The sequence below is a fragment of the Pristiophorus japonicus genome, chromosome 14 (assembly GCF_044704955.1).
Source record: "Pristiophorus japonicus isolate sPriJap1 chromosome 14, sPriJap1.hap1, whole genome shotgun sequence".
In the NCBI taxonomy this organism is placed as follows: domain Eukaryota; kingdom Metazoa; phylum Chordata; class Chondrichthyes; family Pristiophoridae; genus Pristiophorus; species Pristiophorus japonicus.
The window spans coordinates 104,426,309-104,448,754 of NC_091990.1; the positions used below are offsets into that span (position 1 = coordinate 104,426,309).

The following is a 22,446-nucleotide window of genomic DNA, read 5'->3' on the forward strand; positions in this document are numbered from 1 at the left end:
GAGAGAGAGAGAGAGGGAGAGAGAGAGAGGGAGGGAGGGAGGCAGAGAGAGAGAGGGAGGGCGGGAGGGAGGGAGAGAGAGGGAGGGAGGGAGGGAGGGAGAGAGAGAGAGCGGGGGGGTGGAGAGAGAGGGGGGTGAGGGGTCGGGAAGGGAGAGGTCAGGTCGGATCGGATCCAGTCCGGGAGTCGGGTCCAGTGAGGGGGGGCGGGCGGGTTGGGTCGGGGAACAGGAGCGCGGGTCGGGTCGGGTCAGTCGGGGGGGGGTGGGGGGGAGCGGGTCTCGGGTCTCGGGTCGGGGCGGGGGGGGGGGGGGGAGCGGGTGTTGGGTCTGGTCGGCGGGGGGGGGAGCGGGTGTTGGGTCTGGTCGGCGGGGGGGGGGGGAGCGGGTGTCTGGTCGGCGGGGGGGGGGGAAGCGGGTGTCGGGTCGGGTCTGGTCAGCGGGGGGAGGGAGCAGGTGTCTGGTCGACGGGGGAGGGGGGAGCGGGTGTCGGGTCGGGGGGGGAGCGGGTCTCGGGTCGGGGCGGGGGGGAGGGGAGCGGGTGTCGGGTCGGGTCTGGTCGGCGGGGGGAGGGAGCAGGTGTCTGGTCGACGGGGGAGGGGGGAGCGGGTGTCGGGTCGGGGGAGGGAGCGCGTCTCGGGTCGGGACGGGTGGGGGGGGGAGCGGGTGTCGGGTTGGGGCAGAGGGGGGGGGAGTGGGTGTCGGGTCGGGGCGGGGGGGGAGTGGGTGTCGGGTCGGGGCGGGGGGGAGGGGGGAGCGGGTGTCGGGTCTCGGGTCGGGTCGGCGGGAGGGGGGGGGAGCGGGTATCAGGTCGGGTCTGGTCGGCGGGGGGGGGGGAGCGGGTATCGGGTCTCGGGTCTGGTCGGCGGGGGGTGGGGGGTGGGGGGGAGCGGGTGTCGGGTCGGGTCTGGTCGGCGGGGGTGGGGGGCGGGGCGAAGCGGGTGTCTGGTCGGGTCTGGTCGGCGGGGGTGGGGGGTGGGGGGGAGCGGGTGTCGGGTCGGGTCTGGTCGGCGGGGGTGGGGGGAGCGTGTATCGGGTCTCGGGTCTGGTCGGCGGGGGGTGGGGGGTGGAGGGGAGCGGGGGGTCGGGTCTGGTCGGCGGGGGTGGGGGGTGGAGGGGAGCGGGGGGTCGGGTCTGGTCGGCGGGGGTGGGGGGGGGAGCGGGTGTCGGGTCTTGTCGGGGGCGGGGAGCAGGAGCTGGCCGTGGGAGGAGCCTTATCCACGCAGCCCCAGTGAGGCCATTGGGCCAGGGCTAGGGGGTTGCGTGCTTCGGGCCCCTCCCACACAGTTCGGCGCCTGGAGCTACTGCACTTGCGTGCCGACTGTAGCGCGCATGTGCAGAGGTCCCGGCACTGTTTTCAGCGCCGGGACCTGGCTCCGCCCCCCCCACAGCTCGTGCTGACTGCGCCGAGGGCCAGAGGACCTGTAAGTAGGTGGAGAATACCGAGGATTTTTTTAGGCGCCATTTTAGGCGCGAAAAACGGGCGCCCAGCTCGGAGTGGCGCCCGTTTTTTTCTTGTGGAAACTTGGGCCCTCTGACTTGCATTTCTAGCTTGCATTTCAGCCCTTGCATTGATATCTCCCTGTGGTTTATTGCAGCCGGACCCACTGCCCCTGAGTCCTCAGCGCATTCAAGCTGTTGATGGTGATAAAGGAATCAATGCAACGATTACTTACAGCATTATAGCAGGTGAGTTAGCAGTGAGTGGACTGCCATCAGTTGTTTAATGGATACAATCAATTGTGTGCAGTAAATGGGACGATTTTAAAGTGTGTGCAGGAACAGAGAGACCTGGCGATGTGTGTACACAAATCTTTGAAGGTGGCAGGACAAATTGAAAAGCAGGTTAAGAAAGCATACGGGATGCTGGGCGTTATTAACTCAGATACAGGGGTCAAAGTTCAGGGTCCGGATAAGGCCCGTTACCACCGTTTTGCAGCGGCCATGCGGTGGAATCGAGTGGCCGCCACGTTACAGTCGATTGGCCTCCACGACCCAAAATCACCTTCGGGATTTTTCGGCCTGTCCCCAATTCCATCCCGCTACTGCCAACTGTCACAAGCGCGTCATCAAAGCGCGCACCGCCGCTCTCCCCCACCCCAACTTTACCGTAAAAAACGGCCGATCCGCTGCGCGGTACCCCCGACAGCTTTTTCTGTCGGGCACCTTGCTTTCTGTGTGTGTCCGGCACGGCAGCGCGCCGGCCCTTCAAGGGGAGGGCCCACTGGCACGACCACTATATTTTTTTTTGACGGCCGACTTCCCAATCGCCCGGCCAATTATTGCCCCCAGGTTCGGCCGGGCTGCCAACGGGCAGCCTCGTACCTCCTCTTAGGTGCCAGGCCACTGGCCCGGTCGAAACTCTCCCTGGTGGTCCAATGGCCGAACCTACAAATTCGCTACTTCTCTTGAGCACTGTGTCCAGTTCTGGTCAGACCCACCTTGAGCACTGTGTCCAGTTCTGGTCAGACCCACCTTGAGCTCTGTGTCCAGTTCTGGTCAGACCCATCTTGAGCACTGTGTCCAGTTCTGGTCAGACCCACCTTGAGCACTGTGTCCAGTTCTGGTCAGACCCACCTTGAGCTCTGTGTCCAGTTCTGGTCAGACCCATCTTGAGCACTGTGTCCAGTTCTGGTCAGACCCACCTTGAGCACTGTGTCCAGTTCTGGTCAGACCCACCTTGAGCTCTGTGTCCAGTTCTGGTCAGACCCACCTTGAGCACTGTGTTCAGTTCTGGTCAGACCCACCTTGAGCTCTGTGTCCAGTTCTGGTCAGACCCATCTTGAGCACTGTGTCCAGTTCTGGTCAGACCCACCTTGAGCTCTGTGTCCAGTTCTGGTCAGACCCACCTTGAGCACTGTGTCCAGTTCTGGTCAGACCCACCTTGAGCTCTGTGTCCAGTTCTGGTCAGACCCACCTTGAGCACTGTGTCCAGTTCTGGTCAGACCCACCTTGAGCTCTGTGTCCAGTTCTGGTCAGACCCACCTTGAGCACTGTGTCCAGTTCTGGTCAAACCCACCTTGAGCTCTATGTCCAGTTCTGGTCAGACCCACCTTGAGCTCTGTGTCCAGTTCTGGTCAGACCCACCTTGAGCTCTGTGTCCAGTTCTGGTCAGACCCATCTTGAGCACTGTGTCCAGTTCTAGTCAGACCCACCTCGAGCACTGTGTCCAGTTCTAGTCAGACCCACCTCGAGCACTGTGTCCAGTTCTAGTCAGACCCACCTCGAGCACTGTGTCCAGTTCTGGTCAGACCCACCTCGAGCACTGTGTCCAGTTAAGGTCACTGAGACACAGGGGAGACAGTGCAGAGAGGAGCCACAAGTCTGACCCTTAGTGCGAAACAATTGATGCTACAATGGCAGGAGGGAATCTGTCTGGATGGATGGGCCGAATGACCTACCTCAGCCGTAACTATCTTGTGATTTGAGAAGTTGTCCAATTCCCGAACCACCATGTCTCCGCTGATTCTAGGTTTTTCAGACCTGCCTTGTAGAGGGAATCTTTTCCCACTCCTTACGTGACAAATCTCATTCTTACATTGGGAGTTACCACTTACAGTAAAGACCCAGTGTAGGAATGGAGGCCAGAGCACCCAGAGAGATGAACAGTGCCAGCCTCCAGATGTGCGTAAGTCGGACCCAGCGAGGGGAGGGGTCCAGGGTAAGCAACAGCCTGGACCCACAAAGAATAGAACATGTATTTTTTCTTTTACATATCGAGATTGCCCACTATACACAGGGGGCCGAGGTGGGCATAGCTGTGGTCAGGGGTGGGCCTGGGCAACCCATTCAATCACAGACAAGTACCGGATATTCTTGCTGCCTCAGGTGGGCACCAGACACACACCAGCTGTGACAGTTTAACCTGCTTGCCCCATGGAAATTAAATGCCCTTCCAGTGACCCTTCTATCAGGCATCAACCACTTCCATCATTCAATCATCCTCCATCACTTAATCATTCTCCATCAATCATTCTCCATCAATCATTCTCCATCAATCATTCTCCATCACTCAATCATTCTCCATCAATCTGGCCAATATTTATCCCTCAATGAACATAACAAAAACAGATTATCTGATCATTATCACTTTGCTATTTGTGGGAGCTTGCTGCGCGCTAATTGGCTGTTGCTTTTCCTACATTACAACAGTGAGTATACTCTGAAAGTACTTCATTGGCTGTAAATTGCATTGAGATGTCCGATGGTCGTGAAAGGCGCTATATAAATGCAAATCTTTCTTCTCTCACCCACTGTCCATCGCTCTCACCCACTCTCTCTCACCCACTCTCGCTCTCACCCACTCTCGCTCTCACCCACTTTCGCTTTCACCTACTGTCACTCTCACACACTCTCTCTCACCCACTCTCACTCTCATACACTCATTCTCACCCACTCTCATTCTCACCCACTCTCACTCTCACACATTCTCACTCTCACCCACTCTTGATCTTACTCACTGTCCATCGCTCCCATCATGAAACTTCAGTGAGAAGGTTGCTCACCTCCAGCCTCTGTAAAGCTGGACACTGTGGAATCTGTGTGAGGTGCCGGGTGTGGGGGATGGGGGGGGTGGAGGGGGGTGACGGGTGTGGGGAGAACACAATACCAAGGTAGCTTTTGTCTTTCTGGTTTGTAAACATAGAACTATAAATGTGGCACAGTAAGGCCAGATTCAACCACTTGCTCCTAAAGGAACGTTCACTTAGTTTGATTTCTATGTTTCTTTCTTTAACATCTATCCATTTCCTGTTTAAAAGGCATTGTAGATTTTGCCTCCCCCACACTTTCTGGTCCAGTACTCCACATGCCAACACCCTGTGTATAATAATCCACACCTGTCCTTCATTCTTTTGCTCATGGTCTGAAATGTATTCCCTCTGATTACCAACTCACCAAAATGATTCGTTTTTCCTAATTTACTTTATTAAAAACCCTTCATAATTTTGATTCCCTCTATCGGATCTGCTTTTAGTCTTCTGTGTTCTAATGAAGGGAGTCCCTGGTGACTAACACCTCTCATCCCTGGGACCACCATGGCGATTCTCTTCAGCATGCTCTCCGAGGCCTTGACATCCTCCCTAACCTGAGCGCGATGAGGGTGAAATTGCCCCGTGCCCCCGATGGTGGGCGGTACCTGACTGGGGGAGGCGGGGCTGCCAGTGCGCGGCGTGGGAGTGCAGGCACCGCCCCTCACTGGAAGTAGAGCGCGATGTCACACCATCCACTTCCTCTTGGGGCGGGTTCGGGGGTGCTGGTCGGGCGTGTTCGTCATGACGCGTTTCAAGGCCACACGCCTTCCGTCACCGGGGCAGGGCGGTGCCGGGGTCGTGCCCAATCGGAGTGAACATAAGAACATAAGAACATAAGAAATAGGAGTTGGAGTAGGCCATACGGCACCTCTAGCCTGCTCCGCCATTTAATACGATTATGGCTGATCTGATCATGGACTCAGGTCCACTTCCCCGCCCGCTCCCCATAACCCCTTATCCCCTTATTGGTTAAGAAACTGTCTATCTCTGATTTAAATTTATTCAATGTCCCAGCGTCCTCAGCTCTCTGAGGCAGTGATTTACAACCCTCTGAGAGAAGAAATTTCTCCTCATCTCAGTTTTAAATGGGCAGCCCCTTATACTAAGATTATGCCCTCTAGTTCTAATCTCCCCTATCAGTGGAAACATCTTCACTGCATCCACCTTGTCAAGCCCCCTCATAATCTTATACATTTTGATAAGATCATCTCTCATTCTTCTGAATTCCAATGAGTAGAGGCCCAACCTACTCAACCTTTCCTCATAAGTCAACCCTCTCATCCCCGGAATCAACCTAGTGAACCTTCTCTGAACTGCCTGCAAAGCAAGTATATCCTTTCATAAATATGGAAACCAAAACTGACCTCACCAATATCCTGTATAACTGTAGTAAGACTTCCCTGCTTTTATACTCCATCCCCTTTGCAATAAAGGCCAAGATTCCATTGGTCTTCCTGATCACTTGCTGTACCTACATACTAATCTTTTGTGTTTCATGCACAAGTACCCCCAGGTCCAGCACTTTGCAATTTTCTCCATTTAAATAATAACTTGCTCTTTGATTTTTTTCTGCCAAAATGCATGACCTCACACTTTCCAACATTATACTCCATCTACCAAATTTTTGCCCACTCACTTAGCCTGTCTATGTCCTTTTGCAGATTTTTTGTGTCCTCCTCCCACATTGCTTTTCCTCCTATCTTTGTATCGTCAGCTGTAATGCTGCTTTGCTGCTCCTGCGTTAGGTTGTTGTTTAAGACTCAGAAATGCCCTGCGCTTGCGATCTATTAGCTCTTGAATCTCCTGATCATTCTCATCAAACCAGTCCAACAAAAAACCCGGGATCTAAAGAACAGGTGGTGGATGGAGAAAGCACAGGAGATACCACCGGTAGACATTAGATTTAGTGATGGAGCATGATGCTTCTGAATGTTTCGCCTAAAACTCCATTGTCACTTAGTTTTGAAATGTAGTGCTAATTCTGTAAATGCTTGGCAAAACCGACAACCATGATGTATGAGGATTCTTCATCGCATTCAAGGCCCTACCCCACTGCTGGCCAAGAACGGGGAAACACTCATCAAGGATACCGAGGCAGTCAGGGACTGCTGGAAGGAGCACTTTGAAGATCTCCTCAATGGTGACTCTGCCTTTGACTCGAGTGTTCTTAACTCCATCCCGCAGCATGCTACCCGCTACCACCTCAGTGAGACCCCAACACTGCACGAGGTAGAAAAAGCCATAAGACAGCTTAAAAACAACAAGGCTATAGGTGCGGACGGAATCCCTGCTGAGGCATTGAATTATGGCGGAGAGGCACTGCTGGCGTGAATACACGACCTCATCTTTTTCATCTGGAGGGGATCTCAGAGATGCAGTAGTCGTGACCATCTTTAAAAAAGGGGACGAGTCCGACTGAGGAATCTCCCTGTTATCAGCCACTGGGAAAGCCGTCGTCAGAGTCCTCCTCAACCGTCTTCTTCCCTTGGCCGAGGAGCTCCTCCCGGAGTCACAGTGCAGATTTTGTCCCCTATGGGGCACAACGGACATAATTTTTGCAGCGCGACAGCTACAGGAAAAATGCAGGGAACAGCACCAGCCCTTATACATGGCCTTCTTCAATCTTACAAAGGCCTTTGACACTGTCAACCGCGAGAATCTATGGAGCGTTCTCCTCCGTTTCAGATGCCTCCAAAAGTTTGTCACCATCCTCCGCCTGCTCCACAACAACATGCAGGCCGTGATCCTTACCAATGGATCCACCATAGACCCAATTCATGTCTGGACCGGAGTCAAACAGGGCTGCGTCATCGCCCCAACCCTCTTCTCAATCTTTCTTGTCACCATGCTCCACCTCACAGTCAACAAGCTCCCCGCTGGAGTGGAACTAAACTACAGAACCAGTGGGAACCTGTTCAACCTGCGCCGTCTCCAGGCCAGATCCAAGACCACCCCAACCTCTGTCGTCGAGCTACAGTACGCGGACGACGCCTGCGTCTGCGCACATACAGAGGCTGAACTCCAGGGCATGGTCAACGTATTTACTGAGGTGAACGAAAGCATGGGCCTTATGCTAAATATCCGGAAGACAAAGGTCCTCCACCAGCCTGTCCTCACCGCACAGCACTGCCCCCAGTCATCAAGATCCACAGCGCGGCCCTGGACATCATGGACCACTTCCTATATCTCGGGAGCCTCCTATTAACAAGAGCAGACATCAACGACGAGATTCAACACCGCCTCCAGTGTGCCAGTGCAGCCATCGGCCGCCTGAGGAAAAGAGTGTTTGAAGAGCTGGCCCTCAAAACTGCCACCAAGCTCATGGTTTACAGGGCTGTAGTAATTCCTGTCCTCCTGTATGGCTCAGAAACATGGACCATGTACAGTAGACACCTCAAGTTGCTGGAGAAATATCACCAACGAAGTCTTCGCTGGGAGGACAGGCGCACCAACATTAGCGTCCTCATTCAGGCTAACATCCCCAGCATTGAAGCACTGACCACACTCGATCAGCTTCACTGGGCAGGCCACATAGTCCGATGCCAGACACGAGACTCCCAAAGCAAGTGCTCTACTCGGAGCTCCTTCACGGCAAACGAGCCAAAGATGGGCAGTGGAAACACTACAAGGACACCCTCAAAGCCTCCCTGATAAAGTGTGACATCCCCACTGAGACCTGGGAATCCCTGGCCCAAGACCGCCCTAAGTGGAGGAAGTGCATCCGAGAGGGTGCTGAGCACCTCGAGTCTCATCGCCGAGAGCATGCAGAAATCAACCGCAAGCCGCAAAGAGCATGCGGCAAACTAGTCCCACCCACCCCTCCCCTCAACGACTATCTGTCCCACCTGTGACAGAGTCTGTGGCTCTCGTATTGGATTGTTCAGCCACCAAAGAACTTACTTCAGGAGTGGAAGCAAGTCTTCCTCGAGGGACTGCCTATGATGATGATGATGATGATGTGTCATCAGCAATCTTGGCTACGTTACACTCAGTCCTTTCTTCCAAGTCATTAATATAGATTGTAAATAGTTGGGGTCCCAGCACTGATCCCTGCAGAATCCCACTAGTTATTGATTGCCAACCCGAGAATGAACCATTTATCCTGACTCTCTGTTTTCTGTTAGTTAGCCAATCCTTTATCCCTGCTAATATATTACCCCCAACCCCATGAACTTTTATCTTTTGCAGTAACCTTTTATGTGGCACCTTGTCAAATGCCTTCTGGAAGTCCAAATACACCACATCCACTGGTTCCCCTTTATTCACCCTGTTCGTTACATCCTCAAAGAATTCCAGCAAATGTGTCAAACATGACTCCCCTTCATAAATCCATGCTGACTCTGCCTGACCGAATTATGCTTTTCCAAATGTCCTGCTACTGCTTCTTTAATAATGGACTCCAACATTTTCCCAACCACAGTTAGGCTAACTGGTTTATAGTTTCCTGATTTTTGTCTGCCTCCTTTTTTAAATCGAAATGTTACCTTTGCAGTTTTCCAATCTGCTGGAACCTCCCCAGAATCCAGGGAAGTTTGGTAGATTACAACCAATGCATCCACTATCTCTGCAGCCACTTATTTTAAGACCCTAGGATGCAAGACATCAGGTCCAGGGGATTTATCCGCCTTTAGTCCCGTTATCTTACTGAGTACCACCTCCTTAGTGATTGTGATTGTGTTAAGTTCTTCCCCCCCTATAGCCGCTTGACTATCCACTGTTGGAATATTGTTAGTGTCCTCTTCTGTAAAGACTGATACAAAATATTTGTTCAGAGTTACTGCCATCTCCATGTTCCCCATTCCCTGGTCTCGTCCTCTAAGGGACCAACATTTACTTTCGCCACTCTTTTCCTTTTTATATACCTATAGAAACTTTTGCTATCTGTTTTTATATTTTGTGCTAGTTTACTTTCATAGTCTATCTTCCCTTTCTTAATCATTTTTTTTAGTCATTCTTTGCTGGCTTTTAAAAGCTTCCCAATCTCCTGTTCTCCCACTAGTTTTGGCCACTTTGTTTGCTCTTGTTTTTAATTGGATACCGTCCTTTATTTCTTTAGTTAGCCATGGGTGGCTATCTTTTCTCTTACACCTTTTCTTCCTCACTGGGATATATTTTTCTTGAGAGTTGTGAAATATCTCCTTAAATGTACACCACTGTTCAACAACTGTCCTACACTTTAATCTATTTTCCCAGTCCACTTTAGCCAACTCTGCCCTCATACCTTCATAGTCTCCTTTATTTAAGCTTAGTACGCTGGTTAGAGATCCAACTTTCTCACCCTCCATCTGAATTTGAAATGCAATCATGCTATAATCACTCATTCCAAGGGGATCCTTTACTAGGAGATTGTTTATTAATCCTGTCTCATTACACAGGACCAGATCGAAGATAGCCTGCCCCCGGTTGGTTCTGTTACATACTCTCAAGGAACCCATCCCTTATGCACTCTATGAACTCTTCCTCAAGCTACCCTAACCAATTTGATTTGTCCAATCAGTATGGAGGTTAAAATCACCTATGATTATTGCTGTTCCCTTTTTACAAGCCCCCACTATTTCCTGGTTTACACTCCGACCAAGAGAGTTACTACTGTTAGGGGCCTACGCCCACCAATGATTTTCTCCCTTTATTATTCCGTATTTCCACCCAAACTGCTTCAACATCCTGATCACTTGAGCCAATATCGTTTCTCACTGTTGCAGAGCTACCCCATCTCCTTTTCCTTTCTGTCTGTCCTTCCAGATTGTCAAATACCCCTGAATATTTAGTTCCCAGTCTTGGTCACCTTGCAAGCACGTCTCTGTAATGACTGTCAGATCATAGCGGAGTGCCGGGCTGCACGATGGGCCCGGACTGTGCCAAAGAGACACAGAAGGGGGAGTCAAGCAGAAAGAAAATGATGGCACGCAGTGCTCCTGACCCCTTTAATTTCCGCCCTGCGATCGGTGTGTGGCCCGGTTGGCGACCCGCGGAGCGGAAAGAGTGTGGCGCGCAATGCTCAGGGCTAGCCATGCACGATAACGATGGTTGGGTGGTGGCCGAACACTACCGTGGGGCATACCATTACCACGTCACCGCCTCCGGGAACTCCCGCCCAATTTCATGGGAGCCGGTAGCGCCCCCCGGAGGTGCTAACGGGAAGCGCAAAGCAGGGCAATTTCGGACTCAATATTCCGAGGGGTCTAACCAGTGATTTGTGCAGATTCAACATTATCTCTTTGCTTTTGTAATCTGTACCCGTATTTCTAAAACTTTGGATCCCATTTACGGTTTATAGCTTTGACCTTTGACCTACTGGTCCTTCACTTTTAAAGATTTGTTGGTCAATGGAGCTGATTGATTGGTGTTCTCCCACCTCTCCAGAGCAGGTCATTGTTCTACAGCCTCCTCCTCTCTGCCAATCAGGCAACAACATTTCACTGCGCACAGTTCTGCTCTCCTTACCGCAGGAAGGATATACTTGCCACAAAGGGAGTGCAACGAAGATTCACCAGACTGATTCCTGGGATGGGGGGAATGTCCTATGAGGAGAGATTGAGGAGACCAGGCCTATACTCTCTAGAGTTTAGAAGAATGAGAGGCGATCTCATTGAAACATACAACATTTTTATAGGGCTTGACAGGGTAGATGCAGGGAGGATGTTTCCCCTGGCTGGGGATTCTGGAACCAGGGGTCACAGTCTCAGAATAAGGGGTCGGCCATTTAGGACTGAGATGAGGAGAAATGTCTTCACTCAGAGGGTGGCGAATCTTTGGAATTCTCTGCCCCAGATGCTGTGGAGGCTCAGTCTGACTATATTCATGACAGATGACAGAGATCGATAGATTTTTGGATATTAAGGAAATCAAGGAATATGTGGATAGTGCAGGAAAGTGGAGTTGAGGTGGAAGATCCGCCGTGATCTTATTGAATGATGGAGCAGACTCGAGGGGCCGAATGGCAGACTCCTGCTCCTGCTCACTTCCTGCTCCAGACTCCATCCAATGAGAAGATCTGTGCCCTTGGACTGGGAGACTTGGAAAGTTGGGAGGTGACATTTTGTTGAATAAATGGTCTCATTCGCTGATTTTCATCTTGTAGGGGATCACGACAAAGCTTTTAAGATCGATGCGACAAGTGGGGAGTTAACCATGACTAAAGCTGTGACCAGCCCCAACCCGATTGTACTGACAGTCCTGGTACGTACAGCGCTCGGCTCGCTCTGTGAATACACAGATCCAACGCTCTCACTCAGTGCAATCATTTCCATGATCTAGAGAAGGGGCCACACATTGAAGAATGTCCTTTGAGGGGAGTGCTGAGGGTGGAGCGATTGCAAGCCGCCTGGGACCTGCTGCTCCAGCGGATCCATTGCCGCAGGGACTGCTTTCGGAGCCGTGCTTTGGATGTGACAGACTCAGTGAGCTAACCTTCGCAAATCCGCCTCTGGGTACAGAGCCCGCCCTGTGCAAACAGGGAATTCCGACAGTGCTCCCCAGGACTTTCCATCTGAGCGTAGGGTGAATTTTGTGGGGCTCTGTGCCCAGCACAAAGCCTTGCTTGGCGGCAATGTGGTTTGGAGAATTGGGTGTGCAGGTTAGTTCCCTCAATTGGCATGTTCCCAGATTTTTAATGATTCATTTTAGTGAGCAGTTAGTCAGGAGTATCTCTCCTCGATCCCCACCCCCACTGAGCACCGGATAGATCCGTGCCATAATATCTCAGCAACAATGACCGGCCGAGCTACAGATCAGTGTATGAAAATATTCGTCAAAATAATACCTACTGCCCCATCCAGCTGTGAGGCCTTGTGCATTACAATTCAAATACTCCCTACCTCACCCCACCCACATCATCTCTTGGCAACAACCAGGACAGTTCATGGAAAAATCTGGAAAATTCCCCTCCAACCCATTTAGGCAAGCAAAACTCATCCAAGAGATCACTACGAGTCCCGGAGACCCCATTGGGTCCTCCCGGGACCCCATTAAACCCCCCAAGACCCGTTTGAGTCCCATTGTGTCCGGGGGGAGACCATTGTGTATTGTGTGGAGGGTGGGGGGGCGGGTGGGGGCATTGTGTCCGGGAGAGACCATTGTGTCCGGGGGAGCACATTGAGTCTGGGAGAGATCAGTGAGTCCGGGGCAGCCCCGGTGGTCACCAGTTGAGTGTGACTGTGGGGAAGGAGAAGTCGCTGGAGAAATCGCAAGATCCTACAAATCCCCTGGGAGGACAGACGCACCAACATTAGCGTCCTCGACCAGGCCAACATCCCCAGCACTGAAGCACTGACCAATGCGGAGCTCCTTCACGGCAAACGAGCCCCAGGTGGGCAGAGGAAATGTTATAAGGACACTCTCAAAGCCTCCCTGATAAAGTGCAACATCCCCACCGACACTTGGGAGTCCCTGGCCAAAGACTGCCCTAAGTGGAGGAAGTGCGTCCGGGAGAGCGCTGAGCGCCTCGAGTCTCATCACTGAGAGCATGCAGAAATCAAGTGCAGGCAGCGGAAAGAGCGTGCGGCAAACCAGTCCCACCCTCCCTTACACTCAATGACTGTCTGTCCACCTGTGACAGGGACTGTGGTTCTCGTATTAGACTGTTCAGCCACCTAAGGACTCATTCTAAGAGTGAAGCAAGTCTTCCTCGATTCCAAGGGACTGCCTATGATGATGATGATGATGATGATGGTGTGACTGTGCTGTCTGAGAGTAATGTATAATCCAAGTGTTTTTCCTGCACAGGCTTACCAGCTGAACGATCACTACAAATACTCCACAACCATTGTTACCATCAATGTCTTAAATGCCAGCCGCTGCAGTCCAAACTTTGAGAAGCCACACTATGATGGAATTATACAAGGAGATGTGGAACCTGACAGTATCGTCATAGGGCTTGGCTCAACCTCAAAACCTCTAGCAGTTCAGGCTAAAGATTGTGACTATCCCAAGGTAAGTGAAAGGAAACAAAGTGTCGTTTGTGGAACAAGCAAGCTTGTCCAACACAGCACTCAGTATTAGTGCCCATTCCTGCAGCACGTGTGTTCGTCAGTACCCGTCTGTTCATCACTACCCCTGTCGTCTCCACTGCTCCTGATCCTAATGCTAATTGCATAGAACGAGTAAATGTCCAGCACAGGAATACTCATTCGGCCCAATGGTCCATGCCGGTATGGATGCTCCACACAAGCCTCATCTCACTATTCCTTCTTCCTCATGTTTTTATCTAGCTTCCCATTAAATGCATTGATACTGTTCATCTCAAGCACTCCCTATGGTAGCAAGTTCCACATTCTCACCACTCTCTGGGTAAAGAAGTTTCTCCTGAATTCCCCATTGGATTTATTAGTGACTGTCTTATATTGATGGCCCCTAGTTTTGGTCTCATCCGGAAGTGGAAACATCTTCTCTATGTCTACCCTATTGTGGAGTATCTGCTTCAGGGATTCTTTGTTTAAGAATTCACGGCTACACATTTGCTGTAAAGCACTAGCTGTTTATGAGCAAAGGTTTAACAATCAAAGTGAACCCCACCAGTTCATCCACCAGGCTCACAACTGCACGTCTCATCGTGGGGAACCTGAACTCAATTAACTGGGGTTTTATTGAGTCTTGCAAACATCACATGAATGGCTAAGCCACTCACAGTGCAACAGCTCCACAACTATTTTGGTGTAACGTCAATTCAAGTGCCCCCTTATTAAAGGGGCACTAAAACCAACTAATTAAACAAATTAAACTTTTGACATTACTGGAACAAATTAAAATTCTGTTCCCGGGGGTTATGATGCACTCGAGTCCCTCTGGTGCTCACCTCTTGCAGAAGGCCGCAAGTGTACCGGTGGACACCGCGTGCTCCATCTCCAGGGACACCCTGGCTGGAATGTATCCACTGAAGAGAGGCAGGCAGTCGGATTGCATGTCTACAGATCCCTGAAGGTAGCAGGACAGATCATAAGAACATAAGAAATAGGAGCAGGAGTAGGCCATTCGGCTCCTCGAGCCTGCTCCGCCATTCAATAAGATCATGGCTGATCTGATCATGGGCTCAGCTCCACTTCCCTGCCCACTCCCCATAACCCTTTACTTGCTTATCGTTCAAAAATCTGTCTATCTCCACCTTAAATACATTCAGTGACCCAGTCTCCATGGCTCTCTGGGGCAGAGAATTCCAAAGATTCACGATCCTCTGAGAGAAGAAATTCCTCCTCATTTCCGTTTTAAATGAGTGACCCTTTATTCTGAAACTATGTCCCCTAGTTCTAGATTCCCCCATGAGGGGAATCATCCTCTCTGCATCTACCCACTCAAGCCCCCTCAGAATCTTATACGTTTCAATAAGATCACCTCTCATTCTTCTAAACTCCAAGGAGTATAGGCCCAACCTACTCAACTTTTCTTCATATGACAACCTCTTCATCTTAGGAATCAACCTCGTGAACCTTCTCTGAACTGCCTCCAGTGCATGTATATCCTTCCTTAAATAAGGAGACCAAAACTGCGCACAGTACTCTAGATGTGGCCTCCCTGTACAGTTGTAGCAGGACTCCTCTACTGTTATACTCTATCCCCCTTGCAATAAAGGCCAACATTCCATTTGCCTTCCTAATTACTTGCTGTACCTGCATGCTAACTTTTTGTGTTTCATGTACAAGAATTCCCAGATCCCTCTGTACTGCAGCATTTTGTAATCTCTCCCTATTTAAATAATAATTAGCTTTTTTATTTTTCCTGCCAAAGTGGATAACCTCACATTTTCCCACATTATACTGCATCTGCCAAATATTTTGCCCACTCACTGAGCCTATCTATATACCTTTGTAGATTCTTTGCGTCCTTCTCACAACTTGCTTTCCCACCTATCTTTGTATCATCAGTAAATTTGGCTACATTACACTCGGTCCCATCATCCAAGTCATTCATTTAACTTGTAAATAGTTGAGGCCCCAGCACTGATCCCTGTGGCACCCCACTAGTTATAGTTTTCCAACCGGAAAATGACCCATTTATCCCGACTCTCTGTTTTCTGTTAGTTGGCCAATCCTCTATCCATGCTAATATATTTAGGAGCAGGCCGGGGAGCAGAAGGAGCAGCATGGTGGCATCCCACTCAAGGGAGCAGCATGTGCTGGAGCAGGAGAGCAATGGCAGTGAAGAGGGACGTCACCAAGATCCAGGTCGCTGATTGGGCAGATACAGCAGGAGCGGCAAAGTCAGGGTGAAGGAGCAGCGAGAGATTGTAGAGGGAGGTGATCGGGGTCCAGGAGAGATGTGAGTTTGGGGCCCAGAAGAGGCGAGGGCCCAGGGGCAGTACACGCCAACCGACACTGCGATATATGTGCACACTAAGTCCATGCAGCAGAACTGGTCTCCAGTCATTTTGGTTAATCCTTGCTACAGGACCAAGACCTAGCTCTGTCAAACCCGTGTGGTGGCTGGTGTGCAATGGTCACCACACGTTAAAAAAAATCCACGCACAGGCATCTTCCGCTCTTCAAGATTTAATTCGGGACCTGGAATTTTAGGACCTTTATTGAAACACTTGAGAACTTTTTGACGTGGAGGCAAGTCATCCTCGATTCGAGCGACTGCCTATGATGATGATAATTACCCCCAACCCCGTGAGCTCTTATCTTGTGCAGTAACCTTTTATGTGGCACCTTATCGAATGCTTTCTGGAAATCCAAATACATGATGTCAACTGGTTCCCTTTTATCCACCCTGCCCGTTACATCCTCAAAAAACTCCAACAAATTTGTCAAACACGATTTCCCTTTCATAAAACCATGCTGACTCTACTTGACTGCATTATGATTTTCTAAATGTTCTGCTAGTACTTCCGTAATAATGGACTCCAGCATTTTCCCAACGACAGATGTTAGGCTAACTGGTCTATAATTTCCTGCTTTCTGTCTCCCTCTTTTCTTAAATAGGGGTATTACTTTTGCAGTTTCCCAGTCCGCTGGGACCTCTCCATAATTCAGGAAGTTTTGGTAGATTACAACCAATGCATCCACGATCTGTGCAGCCACCTCTTTTAAGATCCTAGGATGCAAGCCATCAGGTCCAGGGGACTTGTCCACCTTTATCATAGAATCATAGAAATTTACAGCACGGAAGGAGGCCATTTTGGCCCATCGTGTCCGCGCCAGCTGACCAAGAGCTATCCAGCCTAATCCTACTCTCCAATTCTTGGTCCGTAGCCCTGTAGGTTACGGCACTTTAAGTGCACATCCATGTATCTTTTAAATATGGTGAGGGTTTCTGCCTCTACCACCCTTTCAGGCAGTGAATTCTAGGCCCCCACTACCCTCTGGGCGAAGAACGTTTCCCTCATATCTCCACAAACCTCCCCCAAATTACTTTAAATCTATGCCCCCTGGTTGTTGACCCCTCTGTCAAGGGAAACAGGTCCTTCGTATCCACTCTATCCAGACCCCTCATAATTTTATATACCTCAATAAGGTCTCCCCTTAGCCTACTCTGTTCCAAAGAAAACAGACCCAGTCTATCCAATCTTTTCTCATAGCCAAAATTCTCCAGTCCAGACAACATTCTTGTAAATCTCCTCTGCACCCTTTCCAGTGCAATCACATCTTTCCTGTAATGTGGTGACCAGAACTGCACGCAGTACTCCAGCTGTGGCCTAACCAGTGTTTTATACAGTCCAAGCATAACATCCTTGCTCTTGTATTCCATGCCTCAATTAATAAAGGCAAGTATTCCATATGCCTTCTTAACCTTCTTATATACCTGGCCTACTACCTTCAGAGATCTGTGGACCTGCACTCCAAGATCCCTTTGTTCCTCTACACTTTTCAGTGTCGTACCATTTGCTGACGATTTGCTGATGATACAAAGATGGGAGGAAAAGCAATGTGTGAGGAGGACACAAAAAATCTGCAAAAGGACATAGGCAGGCTAAGTGAGTGGGCAAAAATTTAGCAGATGGAGTATAATGTTGGAAAGTGTGAGGTCATGCACTTTGGCAGAAAAAATCAAAGAGCAAGTTATTATTTAAATGGAGAAAGATTACAAAGTGCTGCAGTTCAGCGGAACTTGGGGGTACTTGTGCATGAAACACAAAAGGTTAGTATGCAGGTACAGCAAGTGAATAGGAAGGCCAATGGTATTGTGGCCTTTATTGCAAAGGGGATGGAGTATAAACGCAGGGAAGTCTTGCTACAGTTATACAGGGTATTGGTGAGGCCACACCTGGAATACTGCATGCAGTTTTGGTTTCCGTATTTACGAAAGGATATTATTGCTTTGGAGGCAGTTCAGAGAAGGTTCACTTGGTTGATTCCAGAGATGAGGGGGTCGACCTATGAGGAAAGGTTGAGTAGGTTGGGCATCTACTCATTGGAATTCAGAAGATTGAGAGGTGAACTTATCGAAACATATAAGATTATGAGGGGTGGATGCAGAGAGGATGTTTCCACTGATGGGGGAGACTAGAACTAGAGGGCATGATCTTAGAATAAGGGGCCACTCATTTAAAAATGAGATGAGGAGAAATTTCTTTTCTCAGAGGGTTGTGGATCTGTGGAATTCGTTGCCTCAGAGAGCTGGGTAAGCTGGGACATTGAATAAATTTAAGACAGAGATAGAAAATTTCTTAACCGATAAGTGAATAAGGGGTCATGGGGAGCGGGCAGGAAAGTGGACCTAAGTCCATAATCGGATCAGCCATGATCGTATTAAATGGCGGAGCAGGCTTGAGGGGCTGCATGGCCTACTCATGCTCCTACTTCTTATTTTCTTAGGTTTATATTCTTATTTAATGTGTATTCCCTTGCATTGTTAGACCTCCCCAGATGCATTAGCTCACAATTATCTGGATTGAATTCCATTTGCCACTGTTCCGCCTGTTATGCTCTTAATAAAGTGATGTAACGAAGTACTGTGGACATGAATAAGTGTGACCTTAGCTCCTTTATTCAAACTCCAGATTGCAGGTACAGCATGGGAGGCCTGCTTATATACAGTGCTCCCAAGGGATGCTGGGATCCCTTAGGACTCCAACAGGTATGCCCTCTGGTGGCGGTATGATACAGGTTACCTAGGGTTGCATACATAACACCGCCCACCTGACCAATACATTGATATCTTCCTGCAGTCCGCAGCTTTCTTCTTCATTATCAACCACACGGCCTATTTTAGTATCATCTGCAAATTAAAATAGTCCCATTTGTTTGCCTAGTACTTTTTCTCTAGTGATATTGAATGTTTTAAGTCACCCCCCAAATAGCCCCTTGATTATAGACACTTTTAGTGTCTCCTGTTGTGAAGACCAACACAAAATATTTGTTCAAAGTCTCCGCCATTTCCTTGTTTCCCAGTATTAATTCCCCAGACTCATCCTCTAAGGGACCAATATTTACTTTAGCTACTCTCTTCCTTTTTATATATTTGTAGAGGCTCTTACTGTCTGGTTTTATATTTCTTGCAAGTTTACTCATAATCTATTTTCTCCCTGTTTTTTTTTAGTCACCCTCTGTTGGTTTCTAAAATTTCCCAATCTTCGAGCCTACTTTCAAAAAATTTCTGAAAAGGTCGATAAGGTAGTTAAAAAGGCACACAGAATACTTATTTTATTAGCCGAGGCATAGAATACAAGAGCAGGGTAGTTATGCTTGAACCGTATAAAATACTAGTTAGGCCACAGCTAGAGTACTGCATGCAGTTCTGGTCATCACATTACAGGAAAGATGTGATTGCACTAGAGAGGGTACAGAGGAGATTTACAAGGATGTTGCCTGGACTGCAGAATTTTAGCTATGAGGAAAGATTGGATAAGCTGGGGTTGTTTTCTTTGGAACAGAGGTGGCTGAGGGGAGATCTAATTGAGGTGTATAAAATTATGTTGGGGCCTGGATAGAGTGGATAGGAAGGGTTTATTTCCCTCAGCAGAGGTGTCAACAAATTAGATTTAAAGTTATTGGTAGAAGGACTAGAGGGAAGATGAGGAACAAGAAGTTCAGAGGGTGGTGGGAGTCTGGAACTCACTGCCTGAAAGGGTGGTAGAGGCACAAAAACCCTCACCACATTTAAAAAGTACTTGGATGTGCACTTGAAGTGCCGTAACCTACAGGGCTACGGACCAAGAGTTGGAAAGCAGGATTCGGCTGGATAGCTCTTTGTTGGCCGGCGTGGACACGATGGGCCGAAATGGCCTCCTTCCGTGCTGTAACTTTCTATGATTCTATCATAGGTCACCCCTCAACCTTCCATTTTCTCGGGAAAAGATCCCCAGCCTGTTCAACCTTTCCCAATAGGTTCTGGTCTCAGCCTTGTAAATCCTTTTTGCATCTTACCAGTGCCTCGATTTTTTTTTATATAAAAATGGAGACCAGAGCTGTTCCCAGTACTCCGAGTGTGCAGTAACCAAGGTTTGATACAAGTTTAACATAACTTCTCTGCTTCTCAATTCTGTATCTCGAGAAATGAACCCCGATACCTGGTTCGTTTTTTTGATTGATCCTGATCCCGCTCCTGATCCCGATCCCGCTCCTAATCCTGATCCTGATCCCACCCCTGATGGTGATCACGCCCCTGATCCCACTCCTGATCCTGATCCCGCTCCTGCTTCCGCTCCTGATCCTGCTCCCGTTCCTGATCCCGCTCCTGCTCCTGATTCCGTGCCTGATCTTGATCCTGCTCCTGCTCCTGATTCCGCTCTTGATCCTGATCCCACTCCTGATCCCGCTCCTGATCCCGCTCCTGATCCTGCTCCTGTTCCTGCTCCTGCTCCTGCTCCCAATCCAGTTCCCGCTCCTGATCCTGACCTCTATCCTGCTCCAACTATGATCCTAATCCAGTTATCATTGTCAGAAAGAGCCTATGTATGTGAATATTAGGTCAGGGATGGCCTGTGATTGGCTGTGTATCTTGAACCTCTGCAATTTAAAAATCCGATAAAACTGATATTACTTACCTTATTTAATGCTCACTTGTATTTTGCAGGACATCAACCCTTCAATAAGATATGAGATTATACCAAGTGACTATTTCACTATAAACAGAGATGGATTCATCTTCACCAACAACAAGCTCCCCCCTGCGGACAGCATGTATGATCTAATGGTAAGGCTGCTCACCCCACAGTTACATTTATAGTGCAACATATAATGATTGGCCATTCATCCAGCCAATGCTTTGCCTACTTTCGACCAGTGTAGATCTTCACTAGATTAGCGAAGGCGTGTCATGTTTCCATTCCCAATTCTTGGGATGTGGGCGTCGCTGGCAAGGCCGGTGTTTATTGCCCATCCCCAATTGCTCTTGAGAAGGTGGTGGTGAGCCGCTTTCTTGAACTGCTGAAGTCCGTGTGGTGAAGGTGCTCTGTGTGCTGTTAGGGAGGGAGTTCCAGGATTGTGACCCAGCGACAATGAAGGAACGGCCGATACTGATATATTTCCAAATCAGGATGGTGTGTGACTTGGAGGGGAACTTGGAGGTGATGGTGTTCCCATGCGCCTGCTGCTCTTGTCCTTCTAGGTGGTGGAGGTCGTGGGGTTTGGGAGGTGCTGCCGAAGGAGCCTTGGCCAGTTGCTGCAGTGCATCTTGTGTCGAGTAGACAATTAATTGATCTGAATTGGGGCAGTCATAGATAAGAAAGAAAGACTTGGGTAGAGAGGGGAGACAGGTCCCTGCTCATGATCGCGATTGCTGCTGGGACGGGCGTGTGTGTGTGTTTGACGTTGAGTGAGGACTAGATCGGGTACTGTGATGCTCCCCCTGGAGAAGTAACCAGCTGATATTCAATGTTTGGACTGACAGATAAAGAATGGATGGAGGTGCCATTGGAACTGTCCCCAGTGGCACTGAGCGCCTTCAGGGCAGGATGGAGCAGAGGAGAAACTTGGTAAAAACCAACCTTAATTCCATTCACTCAGAGAAAGGCCGAGGCCCTGAGCCCAGACCACAGCTTGTCGAGGGTAAGGGAGAAGGTGAGGGAGGCTCGGGCTTGTGTCAGGAGGGGAGACTGAGGGAAGCGAGGCGTCTGATGATCTGTGGGAGACTGAGGGAGGCGAGGAATCTGATGGTCTGTGGGAATGAGGAGTTGGGAGTGGGAGATGATGCACCAGCCAGTGGGATTGGGTTCTGGCACCTTGGGCAGGTGATGCCAATCCGGCAACACTGGCATTTGGTCACCCTGGCAAATTGCCATTCATACAGTGCCCTGTAAAGCGGGGCATTCTGGGATTGAGGCACTTCCGAAGAAGCTTCGGTATTAGCGTTATTCAGTCAAAGGCCACCAAGATTTTGGGGAGAGGAGCTACCCCTCACTCAGCACACGGGGGTCCAGACTCCAGTGGGAGGGAACAGGGCACCTCTCGGGCAGCTTGATCTGCCCGACATCTCTCCCCCCTCACCCTACCCCTCTCACCTCCTCCTCCTCTCCCTCCTCTTCTCACTCCTCCTCCTCCTCTTCCCCTCTCCCTCCTCTTCCCCTCCCCTCCTCCTCTTCCCCTCCCCCTCTCACCTCCCTCTCCTCCTCCTCTCCCTCCTCTTCCTCTCCCTCCTCCTCCTCTCCCTCCTCCCTCCTCCTCCTCCCCTCCTCCCTCCTCCGTCCTCCTCCTCCCACTCCTCCCCTCCTCCTCTTCCCCTTCCTCCTCCTCCCACTCCTCCTCCTCCTCCTCTCCCTCCTCCTCCTCTCCCTCCCCTCCTCTTCCTCCTCCTCTCCCTCCTCCTCCCTCTCCTCCTCTCCCTCCTCCTCCCTCTCCTCCTCTCCCTCCTCCTCCCTCTCCTCCTCTCCCTCCTCCTCTCCCTCCTCCTCCCTCTCCTCCTCTCCCTCATCCTCTTCCTCCTCCTCTTCCTCCTCCTCCACCTCCTCCTCTCACTACCTCCTCCTCTCCCTCCTCCTCCTCCTCCTCACTTCCTCCTTCTCTCCCTCCTCCTCTTCTCCCTCCTCCTCTCCCTCCCCTCCTCTCCC

The 22,446-nt window shown here is 50.1% G+C and overlaps 1 protein-coding gene across 1 annotated transcript in view; it reads left to right on the top strand.

Moving 5' to 3' along the window:
* Window positions 1-22,446, top strand: part of LOC139279628 (cadherin-related family member 5-like) — a 184,900-nt gene that overhangs the window by 12,815 nt on the left and 149,639 nt on the right. The window contains exons 9-12 of the mRNA XM_070898739.1: window positions 1,596-1,686; window positions 11,611-11,708; window positions 13,254-13,460; window positions 20,475-20,594. Coding sequence (XP_070754840.1) covers window positions 1,596-1,686; window positions 11,611-11,708; window positions 13,254-13,460; window positions 20,475-20,594 — 516 coding nt within the window. The remainder of the gene's footprint in view (window positions 1-1,595; window positions 1,687-11,610; window positions 11,709-13,253; window positions 13,461-20,474; window positions 20,595-22,446) is intronic.